This window comes from Mytilus edulis, chromosome 4 (genome assembly GCF_963676685.1).
Source record: "Mytilus edulis chromosome 4, xbMytEdul2.2, whole genome shotgun sequence".
NCBI lineage: Eukaryota > Metazoa > Mollusca > Bivalvia > Mytilida > Mytilidae > Mytilus > Mytilus edulis.
Genome location: NC_092347.1, coordinates 24,521,132 through 24,535,278, shown reverse-complemented (window position 1 = coordinate 24,535,278; position 14,147 = coordinate 24,521,132). Strand labels below are relative to the sequence as shown.

Below are 14,147 nucleotides of genomic sequence, written 5' to 3'. Positions count from 1 at the left end.
GTAAAATATATTACATTATCCATATTACCCTTTTTCCCAATTGCTGTTTAAATTTTCAGATCTTCGTCCTTGTCCTTGCCAAAAAAAAATTCTCGTACTCAATATGATTGAAATAATTGCTACTGGACGTCAAGAAACCGAAATCAAATAATACATTAGTTTTTGGTATTTTTAAAAGGGTCTTCTCTTTATATTTAATAAATAAATTAAACGCAATATCCAAAGTATTAATGAACACTTTACTTATTTAAAGTAAAAAATATGAAACTTTTGACCATCGTTGAAAAAAAGATCGATTGTATTGTGAGTAATTTCGCAAAAATTTCAAGAACTACAGTCATAATAATTGCTGTGAAAAGCCAAATTTCCAAGTATCCTACAAAAAAAACATCCTGAAACTCGATACACTGTTTTTGTAACGTTTTATGTACATGTAACTATATATATATGACTTTGTAACATATTGCTGTAGTTGTCACTGCAGTAGTGTGACAGTCAACGTAAGTAGCGTGAGTAGATACAGGTGTTTTTTTATTCTTTCTTTTAAAACATACTTATTGATTTGTATTTCCGTATCGATAACTATTTAATTAACACTCAGACCGAACTCCTGTTAAAATCAAGTTAATAAATGAACTTTTCTATATGGTAACTTGTGTCTCCTTACTTTTCCACTAATAAATCAATATTTATTACTCAATTTATTTCACTTGACTGGGCGGAGTTTAACCGATTCGCTCACAATAAACCAGTCCATCTATAGATAGGTGTTTTAGGATAAACTCATCAATGAAGTGTCCAGTCACTGTTTAGAAATCAGTAATAATTATAACGGCTATCATCCTTATCACACACATCTTCAAATAGACTGTCCTCATGCAAGATAAAACGTAAGCTCCGCCCGATCAGTTGAAATGACATTGGTAATACAATGATAATTATATTAAGTTCTGTTAGATGGTACACACAAAGCTAACCATAACACTCCCCTTACAAAAAAGTAAAATAACAAAAAGACCGCTCTTAGAACAAAATTCTAAAAGTCCTTACTCCCTAGTCAAATAGAAAAATCAAAAGCTCAGACACATCAATAGGATTTGTTTAAAAAAAAAAAGCAACACCTTCAATTTATTCTAATTCATTGTTCTATTGTTTAGCATACAAGTTAAAACAGCCCATCACAATGAGGATGTTAATGGGAACCATACTATTCATGTTATTGCATGTCATCACAGTCGAAGCTAGAAAAGATAGTAAGTAAAATATAAAACCTTTTATTCTGCAACTATAGTTGTGATTATTTCCTAAATTAGAAACACAGCTATATTGTTTGCAATGTTAATTTTATCATGGATTGCCTTTTCTACTATCAAAGGTTCATTAGGGATGACAATAAGTATAACATTTGAATAGATATCAATGTATTAATGTAAGTTGCAGTATAAAAACAATATTAGGTCAATGTCAGAAAAATATAAACTTGTTTGTAATTAGCACAAAACTGAGGAAGAACCTCGCCCTTCTGCAGTTTCTCAGCCTCATACAGAAAAGTTTATATTTTTCTGACATTGACCATATATTGTATAATTCTCAATTGCCATATTCTTATTTTATCCGAGAGCTATAAAAATTGAGAATATATTTAACATGAGACTTTCAAACCATGCCACCGACAATGAATTTCCTTAAAGACAAACATATAAAAAATATTCTATTTTAAAATTCGTTCATCGTCAAAATGAAGGTCATCCTCCATTTTTTTTTATCAAATTTTGAAAAGGGAGTTTTTTTCAAATAAAAATAATGTCAGATATTTAATTTGGAATCCAATATTTCAATGTAATATATAGTAGTATATGGCATTTACATTAACCGAACATTTCATCTTATTTATTAGAATTGTACAATTTGAAAACTTTCTTTTCAGGATGTGAAGGAAAACGAGACATTGTTTTTCTCTTAGATATGTCGGGAAGTGTTGGCAGGAACAATTTTCAAATAATGTTGAATACTGTTGCAAGCATTGCAGATAATTTTTACATTGGACCTTACAACACTCAAATTGGAGTAGATGTGTTTTCAACTTCTGTCAAAACCTCAATAAAGTTGAAGGACTATAACAACAGATACTACCTTGAACGTGCCATAAAAAGAATTAAGTATCAAGGAGGTTTGACAAATACTTACCGTGGACTGAATCATGTTCACTATAACAGCTTCTCATATAGATATGGTATGTTGTAAAATATTTATACATACATGTATCTGTTAAAATAAATAAAAGATATGTATACATAATGAATATTGTGTGTCAAATACTTTGCATGTCGCGAAACATATTTTACTTACACGTACTTTTCTATTAAGATATATATTACAGATTCAATAAACCTTTGTCTTTCTTCCGTCGCAAATAAAAAAAATGGTAAAAAATGAGATGGTAAACATGATTTTCATGACTTATTATAACTGGTACTTTACCAATTATCTGTTGAACTACTAATTCCGAGAATACTTTAAACCAAGTAGTCAGTACTTTTGCAAACAATATAATTTGTTTTTAAATTTTAAAGTCATATACGTAATTGTGTAAAAACTAAAGTTATAAATTGTCGAAATCAAAGTTGACTTCAAACGATTTAAACTGTTAATTAAGACAGTTTGGTTTTTGTGCTCTCAACCATTTCCAAATTTTTGACCTGCTCCACGCTTCTCCAGACACGCGTGTCAAGCACACTTTATAATCAACTTGGTTAAATACAGAAAAATAATAACATACAATCAAAAATAATCGTTTATCACACTTGTTAATTTGCAAAGGGTATGCATCTCAAAAAATTAGAATGTAAACTTTGTAATTACTGTTATTTTATTGCTTTGCACAATTTCCCACAAAAATAGATGCTTTGGATGACAAAGTCTTAATTATTGCCTGCAGGACATAGATATAACGTACCACGAATTGCCATTGTCCTTACTGACGGAAAATCTCAGCATAAAAGTAAAACTTTGAACGCAGCTAGGAGCTTAAAGAATGCTGGCGTCAAAATATTTGCTGTGGGGATAGGCAGTGGTGTTGACTGGAGTGAAGTTAACGGTATGGCATCTACTCGTCGGAAAAGAGCTGTTAAGAGAGGATGGTCCGCAAGGGTGCGAAATTTCCGAAAATTATCCAAACCTTCCTTCAGACATCAAATTACGGAAGTTGCTTGTAGTGGTATGTTTTTATATGATTTCGGAATATTCTAAAATAATCAGAAGAAACTATTTTTTTAATTATCATCTATCAATCAATATAATGAACAGACACAGCGTACAAAAGCACCAATGATTTGATTTGAAATTAAGACGAATATGTTTTCTTAATCGGTCAACAACACATTATTTAATCATACATTTAATGAAGTTTAATTTTATTATTTAATCTTAAATTCTAATACGTAAACTCAAACGAACATAAATTATTTATCAAATAACCCCAAACTCTTACATGGGAGACGCCACTTGCAGAGACAAGCGCACAATTTATTATAAATATGAGTATAGTTTGTTGTGATGTTATGCTATTGTTTCAGAAAAAGGGAGAAGGTTTGGATCCATTAAAACGTTTAATCCCGCTGCAAATGTTTGCACCTGTCCTAAGTCAGGAATCTGATGTACAGTAGTTGTCGTTTGTTTATGTAATATATACGTGTTTCTCGTTTCTCGTTTTGTTTATATAGATTAGACCGTTGGTTTTCCCGTTTGAATGGTTTAACACTAGTAATTTTGGGGCCCTTTATAATTTGTTGTTCGGTGTGAGCCAAGGCTCCGTGTTGAAGGCCGTACTTTAACCTATAATGGTTTACTTTTTAAATTGTTATTTGTATGGAGAGTTGTCTCATTGGCACTCACACCACATCTTCCTATATCTATAGTATTGTGGAAAGTTCATATATATATACATGTACTGGTTTCCCCATACTAGTGGTCTATAAATCTGAAAATAAATAACATAATTAATAATATTATTTATTTGGCAAAATGCTACTGTACATCTTGACTGCAATGGCTAGAATGACTTTCAACCACGTGAGTTCACTTGTGCATGAACTCAATATCCCAATCGAACCGACCTTACTATAATTAACCAAACAACTTTGATAAATACATAAAGTGACGTTTCATAATTCAAACGTAGTTTTTACTCAGGCAATTCCGACGATACAACAGATTATAAGTTACATCATATGTATTAACTTGAAAGACAATAAATTCGTCCAATTGTACATCAAAATGTATGAAAACAATATTGAGGGTATGTTTTGTCTAAAACATGATCAAATCAAAGTTATGGTAAATGAAGCTTAATATTAAACTATTATCTCTATTTAAAGATTTACGGATTTATTTAACTACTCATGTATGTATTTTTTTTAGTTGGTTCTGTGATCAAGCAACATGATAGATTTGATGGACTCAGGGTAAATTAAATAAAAAAAGGTGAATGACTTTTAAAAATAATGTTTTGCTAAAGCTTCCTTTAAATCATCTACTTGCAAATTGTCAATCATATCATATTTATATTTTTATCAGCAAGCTACTATCAGATATGTTAAAGGAGAATACTATAACATTAATTTTATTGGTTTTATCTTATGACTTTTGTCTTTGATTTTGCAACATATTGAAAAAGTGATATTTGTTAAAAAAAATTTATTATAACAAATTATTTATAATTTCTGTAAATCAATTAACCTTTCTATTTGGAAAATTCCGTAACACAATCTTGTCATTGTTTATTCCATGTATATTATAAATAGTTATCAAAGGTACCAGGATTATCCATGTATATTATAAAGTTATGCCTTATTTTTCAGATCACATGTACCAGCTTCTGTATGAGATACAAAACTGTGTTTCTGATATCAAATAAAATTTGCAACCTTTTACAGACTTGTGATTCTTAATTAAAAAGCTTTGAAAATGGGCTTTCCCCTGTTACAGATTCAGATTCAATATTTTATTAAAGTCTCACCACTTGTATAACATTATACATTCCAATAAACATATAAAACATTGCGTAAAACATGAAAAATTGGATAACATTTATAAAACATATTGTATATTAAAATTAACAGCAAAATATCATTAGCTTAAATACTAAAACACATACAAGTGCCATTCTATTAAGAATTATGAGAGACTACAGTAGTAACTGTTAGAACCTATCGAATTATTTCATTTTAAAACCAAAACCACGGTTTCTGTTCAAATCTTTCAACAGCAATTGTCATTTATGAAAGAAAAGGTATACATTAAAATCATAATATTTTGTAAAATAGTTAATTATGGCTTATACTGTTTATTAAAAAATAAAAAAAGGAGACACTTATCCACAAGTGACCAACGCGTGATGATGTATATGACACTTTGGCTTTCAAAAATACGCAAAATAGTCAACTAAAATTGACTCCGGCATCACGAAAATAAAATAATTGAAGAGTTCAGGGATTAATTCAGATTAAGTTGTCAAATATCAAGCTAATTAACTTCAGTTAAATATCCACACAACCTAACAAGTTAGTTTTCATAAATATTCAATTTCAAAATATTAATAGTAGAACACATAGAAAAGTTCTAACAAAACATGTCATTAGATATGATAGGAGTGCTAATGACACAACTCTCCATCCAAGTCACAATTTGTAAAAGTAAACCATTATATGTCAAAGTGCGATCTTCAACACAGAACATTGGGTCACACTGAACAGCAAGCTATAAAGGATCTAAAAAAATACTAGTCAAACAGGAAAACCAACGGTCTAATCTATTTAAAAAAAAAAGAAACACTTTAAACCACATCAACAAACGACAACCACTTAACATCAGGTTCCTGACTTCAGACAGGTGCAAACAAATGCAGCGGGTTTTAACGTTTTAATAGACACCAACCTTCACCCTTACCTGAAAAAATAGTGTAACATCACGACAGAGAAAGACACACTATTGAATATCAGTTGAAATGGCTTAACAGTATACACTGAATGAATTAGTTTCATCTATGACACAATGTAAATACAAAATCAATAAAATAAGGGTGAAATGTTAAACGATATCAGAAAGACAACCATAACCTTAAGTTTGGACAACATGATTTGGATGAATTATCTCATTGAAATTATCCTGTAAATCTATTGTGTTCTATTTTATTTTTAATTCTTTGTTTTAACCTGTTCAGTGTTTATTTCCTCTGTTATGAAAAGTTTTTGTCAATTAGGTAATCCATCAAAACTAAATTCAACACAGATTGGTACAAAGTCCAAAAAGATGGACTTCACTTGCACGTGGATGTAAAAAGTATCAAAGCACCATATCATTATTTAAGCACTGAGTTAGCAATAAAAAAAATATCCCTGAGGAAAAATTATCAATTACAGTATGTTTAGATATGAGCATTTGTCCATAAATGTCTGTATGGGTTGCTCAGACAATTTTGTCATTATAACGAAATTATAAACAACTGTCATATAAGTGGGAGGTTAAGCTATAAAACCAGGTTTAGTCATCATTTTCTTCGGGAATTGCCCTGTACCATATCAAGAATATGACAGCTGTTTTTCACTCGTTTCGTTGGTTTATTATGTCTGTTTGTGCAGATATTTTTAATTCCCCTTTTTGAATTTACATTCAGTTGAAGATTTTATTACTTTGCTTTACTTATATACCTAGGGGTATATACGCTTTACCCCACCACATTCTTTATATGCCTGTTCCAAGTCAGGGGCTTGCAGTACCAGTGGTTGTCGTTGGTTCATGTCAAATACTTTTTTCGTAAATTGTTTTATATATACATTATTCAGACTGATTTGTTGATGTCCTTGATGTTAATAAAGACGATTATACTTGATTCATTTGAAGGATATGTTAGATATACTTAGACAAGACAGCAATACAATTCGATTTGTCGCGAATTTATTTTCATCGCTTATCTAAATTTGAACTTATATATACAATTTTGTTATAAAACAATGAACATTGTAAGTGAAATGTCTAAGAAACAATGTATACGCTCTGAACCAGTAGTAAAAGGTAAAATTTCTAAAGGCATATGTAAACTGATAAGTCGAAATAAAACTGACAACGTCTTAGAAAACGATGATAAGCTAAACAGTATCCAAAAACAACACACAAAACTAAAGATTGAGTAACTTACCCCAGCAAAAACCGATGGTGATCGCGGGTACTTCGACAGAGTATGCATATCCTGCTCAACACGTGGAACTCTCCATGCTCTTCATGTAAGTAAGCAGCCGTTGAAAAATCTTATTCGTAGGTGTTTGTATATCCGATTCTAATTCCATTAGGGAAAAGTTGACATCAATAAGTCTTTTGAGTTATAAATTACAAAAGCGTTTTACGTGTTTGTTTTCCAAAATGTGTTGTTTTCGTCGTACCTGGCAAAATAAAAAAAGACGTATGCTTCATGCATACTTAAAATATATTAGGCAAAAACGAAACGTTGCATTAGTTTTTAACTTGAAAAAAATCACATATACAGATTTTAAATATTTTCAAAGTTAAAACTAGTAACCTGAATGATTTATTTATCAAATTTACTCATTAGTAAACATATTGGAAATGACGTAACGTCATTTTCTGATTTCAAACAAATAACCATTATTCTAAAATTTACCTGTATAGAGATGGAATTGAGTTGTCCTCTTTGTCATTATTTGTGTCGAACACGATTGTTAACAAAAGGTTGCATTAACAAATTGAAAAAAAATACACGTAAGGCAATGCCATGTCTACGCCAAAATGATTTAGAACGAGCTATTGGGATGTTTGCAGCAGGAATGACTCAAGTGCAGGTTGCAAATCATTTTATTGTTTCTAGAATTACCATTGCAAGACTTAAACAGTTAGGAAATAATATTAAAATTTGCCCTCATAAATTTTACCATCCCCTTTTCATTGCTTTCTTGCAATACTAAGCTCACTGTTTGTGTCATATATGTGCATATGTATGTAATCAAAATCTTCCATAGATTTTATATCCAGTATATAAAATGGTAAAATATAATTTCTTTTGGGTGTATCCATGGCAACAATCTGCACTTATTTGCTATAAAATATTGCAAAAAGGGGGGAAAAGATGTCACATATTTCCCCAAAATTTGGCTAAAAGTAGAATTTCAATCGCTTGAAGTAATACCTTTTCTGAAACTGTGTACATATATCATTCAGTAGATCTAATGAAAATCATATGTCTTTCGTCTCATTTTTTTGTAAAATTGCGTCAAAAACTTCGTGTAGAAAAAAAGTGTTTGTAAACATTACATTAATTTCTGGACCGATGGCCGATCAAGCTATGAAAATACGGATTCAATTGTCAAACAGAAAATAGCCCATAAAACATGCAATCAACAATCTTGATGCTCTTATAAACTATCTTTAAAGGCTAAATTAGTACTCAGCTGTCTAAAAATGAATTTTATTACACAATAACTTTCCTATTTGAAAAATCCACAGGGGCCAAAATGCGAACCTAAACTCCTAACTGTGTATTGCTACCTAATAGATATAGGAAGATGTGGTGTGAGTGCCAATGAGACAACTCTCCATACAAATAACAATTTAAAAAGTAAACCATTATAGGTTAAAGTACGGCCTTCAACACGGAGCCTTGGCTCACACCGAACAACAAGCTATAAAGGGCCCCAAAATTACTAGTGTAAAACCATTCAAACGGGAAGACCAACGGTCTAATCTATATAAACAACTCCTAACTGTGTATTGCTACCTAAGACTCGTCTAAGAGATACTAACACGACAAATGATCGCACCCCGTAGTGGCAGGCAACGTGAAACGACGTTACGTCAAGACATGCACATATAATTCATGAATATGTTGTAAGCATATTCTGCATCATACAGATATTAGATGGATCTATGATTTGACAATGTTTCCCAACATTAAATATACCTTTAAAATTTATCTCGGTTGGTTTATTAATAACTTACACTTTATATTTGCAAAACACCAATTGCAAACCAGACGCAGCATTTCCTGAAGATACTGGATTATGTACATAATCGAAATAAGCGCAAAAGTATAGCATAATATTAAAGACAGAAATTTTAAGCTCACAACTGTAACGTTTTTTTTTTAGTAAATTCGATTTCAAATAAATACTTGAGATTATTATAATTTGCAAGCTTTTAAGCAAAAAAAGAGAAGAAGCAATATATATTTGAGTTTGCACATTTTATATTACACAAGTTGATATCTAATTGGTCGAAACAAAGGTGAAATAAATTGAGCCAGTATTTTATTATTGTAATGTCATTTAGTAAACATACGAATCAGCGAGACAACTTAATTTAATTTAATAACTCGAATTTATCAACTATCATTCATATGTATCTACTTATTAAACCAATAGTGAAATGATATCGCGTGAGTATCGTTTTTAATTTTTGTATGATTAAATATGATATATATCCTTGTCTTTATTTGTTTATATTTTGTTCGATTTGTTTCTTTATGATTTGGTTGCTGGATGTAATGAAGCAGAAATCCGTTAAAGAATTCAGTGAAATAAAATACTTTGACAGAAGTTGCATGTCGTTAATGACAAGGAAGATGAACCTGACATCACAATGCTAACTGAGAACAAATATTATACATTTATTCTACGACGGTTTCTCATTTGGTTTTATGTACGGATAAGGAAGGTCTGTAAACACAGTATGGCATCCTAGTTTCAAGATAACCAATTCGATTTTATTGGTAATAAGTCGTTACAATCTTCAATTGTTTATCTTTCGTACATAGCACCAAACTATTTTTTTTTATCAACCACAAAAATTGTTTTCCCATTGTCGTCATAGAACTATTTGCTATGGTTCATCATGTAAATAGTAATGATATTCACAGTTTGAAAGGACAAAGTAAATAAAAAGTTGAAAAGTGATGTGCAGTTTCAGTGGAGTACTTAGTCTAATTACACTACAGGTAGCATTATAACTCAAAAACCTATAATTGAACATTATTTAATCTATGAAAAGGAACCAAAATGGTCATTATCAACAATGACAGTAAAATCAACAATAGGAAGGGAAAATCGTCCCATTCATAATATTGTTTCGTATTAAGAGTCCTAATTCAAGGTCACTCCAAAGATTATTACAAACTGCGGTAGGTGCAGATTGTTAAAAAGACATACCATAATAGATGTTTCATTATTCTTTAAAGTTCTTGAAATTATGCCGTACATTGACATTATGTAATTCTGTGATAATTCTATTGTAATCATTTTTGCGTCTCATACAGATGACAACGCTATCACTACATGGAACATGGAAATCCTTCTATGCATATACCAGAGTTTGTAAGATGTAAAGAGGGATCGTTAATGACGACATTAAAAGATTGAATATAAAACAAGCGATTTTGTAGTCATTGGTTCGAGATAGGGGTAATTGATTCGCAATACGGCAAGTTATTTTTACGACAATTTTATTCATTACTTTTCGATTCTCTATCTAGACCAGAATGACAAATCGTTGAAAGCCAGAGGTTAATTTAAAGTCAGCATATTGTTCATCATTGGAATAATTAGGGGATTAATTGAAATGTATGAATGATTCTAGTATTGTAGGACCAATACAACCAAAATATGTGTGTGATCAACAGCATAATTTGTACAAAGAAGAAGCATAACCTGTTTTAGTCATCTGGTATTTTTACTTATTTTGATGTTAGTCATCGTGTGCATAGATGTATGAAAGGAGTAGGTCCGGTAAGGACCGATTTTGGCCTCAAATTTCAGTTTCATCTGACGAAAGATTTTAACCATTTTTTAAACACTTAAGTGTCTATTTCATTTGATTCAATTAATTTATGTGAGAGATTTTTTACTAATTTAGTCATTAAAAACGCTCCGATTCAAGCTCAAATATGAAAAATCTACCAAATATGCCAAAAAATGTCACTTTTCAGATGGTTTTTGTCAAAAATGAAAGTGGCCGCATCCGTGTTCATCCTCAACCTTTATATATGTTATGTATTATCATCAAATACAACTTACATTTCAATATTTTGGATGAACACGAATGCGGCCACTTTCGTTTTACACGGAAACCGTCTTAAATTTAACAAAAATGCTAGAATTGTGAAGATTTCAGTAATTTAGCATGACGTAACGGTGCTAGTACCCGATATATATGCATTGTATTGTCAAAAACAGCCCATATTTATGTAGCAGAATCATTCTACTATCCAATAAATAACTAAAAGATAACATTTGAACAATTTTGTAAAACTGCTATATTTTGGGGCCAAAAGGGGGTCTTACTGGACCTACTCCTATGTAGAAAGAATATCAGGTTACGTAGTTTACAAAATAAGTGTTCCTGAAATCTAAGCTGCCGTTTTACCTTTCTAACAAATACAGGTATGTAAAACCGATCTGACAGCCATTGAATTTGTATGTGTCAAGATTGAAGTCATATTGTACACAGATATTTGTAACGGATAACAGCATATACATTGTATTTCTGACACTAAGATACATTTAACAAAATCCCTTATTAAATGATGAATTTTAAATTAGAACATTGTTTGGTTTTGCCATTTGATAGGGATTTGAATATCGTTGAATAGAAGTCATCGTCCTGTAACCAGTGTGATAGTTTTCTTTACAAATTTCAAACCCTTTCTTAATCCTCCCTCTTTCGATCTATTATGCATACGTTTTACAGAAAACTAGACTTGTCGATACTACACAAATACTAACAAATGTAATACTTTTTTTTATTTATAAAAATTAACACGTGATAGTGTCATGGTGATACGTTAGACTTCAACTGAAATTACTTTAATGTTGGTGTTAGATTTTAACAAGATTTGAAAAAAATAAAGATGTTTGAAAATGATTTAATTAAACAGCTTGTGATTCCAGGTATTTATTTTAATGGAGTTAACGAAGTCGATCTGTATTTAGATATTTAGATATGCACAAAGTTAGTAACAAAACATTAATGCATGATCAATATTCATATCTAATGCATATTTATAACAAAAAACCAAACAAACAGGAACTTAATTGAATTTCATTTCCTTTATTAAGTAAAATTAATATTATGTTTGACGGCTGTCATTTGTTGGTTAATTAGCATACTGCTATCTTGATGTGATGACAGGTACAATATTCGTCAACAGTTGTAAAACGTTAACGTCAACTTAATTTGTATCTTTAGAAAGTATCAAATGCCAAATAATTAACCACCAAAAAAGTAAAAAAAAACAAAACAAACAATAAAATGATAACTGTTGTCTTACAAGAAAAGTACAAAATAAAGCAGCATACAACATTTAACTTTGCATGATATCTAATCTGTTAAAGTAAATTGGTGAATTTCTTTGAAAATCAAGAACGTCGAATACAGTAAAGCCACGGTCACACCTTAACGGATAGCTCGAACGGATGCCTAACGGATAATTTTTTTTCAATTTGTTCATGTCCGTTAGACGTCCGTTCTTATCCGTTAGACGTCCGTCCATATCCGTTGCATGTCCGTTTAGCATACGTTTTATCCGTCGACGTCCGTTATGTCCAGCAAAACTTTGAACGGACGTCCAACGGACGAAATGTCCGTTGAACGTCCGGTAGGCGTCCGTTTTGTACGGTACTCGTCTGTTTCGTTTCCGTTTTGTATCCGTTACGTGTCCGTTATACATCCGTTGGAGGTCTGGAAGATAAATTCACCAACAGACTTCTACCGGACGTTTAACGGATAAAACGGATGTTGAACGAAATAGAAACGGACTTCTACCGGACGTATAACGGATAAAACGGATGATGAAACGGAGGATCTGAAACGGATAAATGCCAATTGAAAATTTCGCGTCAAAAATGCCAATTATTGGTATGTCAGATTTCTTAAATTTCATGAATTCTTATTATTCACAATAAGGTCACGTCTCCACAATCAAGCAGCTCTTATTAAAGCCAGACACTGACTTTTGGTAGCATTTTGAAGAACAAACCAAAACCAGTTACACAGAAACATTTTGAATAATTATGCGATTTACATGTATTATTATTGTCGCCTTTAATTTTTCCGTATATCTTGTTCATCCGTTTTATCCGGTACACTTTCGTTAGGTGTCCGTTTTATGCGGTACTCGTCCGTTGGATGTTCCTTCGACATCCGTTCTGTCCGGTATGTTTCCGTTTCTCGTACGTTGCATATCCGGTGTGTGTCCGTTATGCACTCGTTACACGTCCGTTTTATTCGGTCAGTACATCAACGGACTCCCAACGAATATCAATGTTGTCAACGGACAAATTTTATTTTCATCCGTTAGGCGTCCGTTCGTGCTATCCGGTAAGGTGTGACCGAGGCTTCAAAAATTTAACTCATAGCTTGGTTTGGCTTTATGACATACAAAATGTAGCACGTGCATGGTTTTTTCTTTGAACATAACATTTTAAGTGCATAATCATTAGCCTATAAAACACATTACAGTAAACTAAAGGTAAACCATCAGATTGCTGTGCATATAATGACAGCTTTTGTTAGATTGTTTTGTTTATTGTAGTCTGCAATTTATTTATTTAATTCTGCAGCTGCGTTCCTCAATGCATCTTTTGATTTACTATTGTCAGCATCTAGCAAAGTATCCAATCAAATCGTGGCCAGGGCCGTTATTGGTTTTTCTCCGTGTTTCCTTGCTAAGTTTAGATGTCTATAGCAATTGAAAAAGAAATGAAACAGTCCATCATTTCCGTTCGTTTTTCTCGAACGATTGAACAGCACTTTCCCTGCTTCAAATTTACACATCCTGGTCATAGAGAGACCACAATAACAAAGGGATACTCACATCCGGGTCATAGAGAGGCCACAATAACAAAGGGATAATCAAACTCCAAGTCAAAACGATCTGAAAATGCCTTGGCATAAACGCAATATGCGTTTGATGTGTTTGAGCGTTTGATTTTGCCATTTGATTAGCCTTTGCAAAAACAACAGAACGTTGAAGAAAAATCTTAAACTTTTCAACCAAAGAACAGGTTAAGAAATTGATTATTAATAAACAACCGAAAATAAATGTAGAAAACACATTAAAGCTAAAAAGAGGATATCGTGTTGGTATT

At 31.6% G+C, this 14,147-nt stretch overlaps 1 protein-coding gene across 1 annotated transcript; it reads left to right on the top strand.

Annotated features, from left to right (window-relative positions):
* The first annotated feature begins 1,127 nt into the window (after positions 1 to 1,127).
* Positions 1,128 to 4,546, top strand: LOC139519280 (cartilage matrix protein-like). The gene is made up of 4 exons (XM_071311248.1): positions 1,128 to 1,253; positions 1,928 to 2,233; positions 2,939 to 3,217; positions 4,420 to 4,546. The coding sequence occupies exons 1-4, from the start codon at positions 1,184 to 1,186 to the stop codon at positions 4,470 to 4,472; spliced, it is 708 nt and encodes a 235-aa protein (XP_071167349.1). The 5' UTR covers positions 1,128 to 1,183; the 3' UTR covers positions 4,473 to 4,546.
* Positions 4,547 to 14,147: the final 9,601 nt, after the last annotated feature.

Bases quoted from the DNA above. Each gene is read 5' to 3' on its own strand.
- LOC139519280 (XM_071311248.1), top strand. From the start codon at position 1,184: ATGAGGATGTTAATGGGAACCATACTATTCATGTTATTGCATGTCATC. The intron at 1,254-1,927 runs GTAAGTAAAATA...CTTTCTTTTCAG, and splicing joins AGTCGAAGCTAGAAAAGATA to GATGTGAAGGAAAACGAGAC. The intron at 3,218-4,419 runs GTATGTTTTTAT...TATTTTTTTTAG, and splicing joins TACGGAAGTTGCTTGTAGTG to TTGGTTCTGTGATCAAGCAA.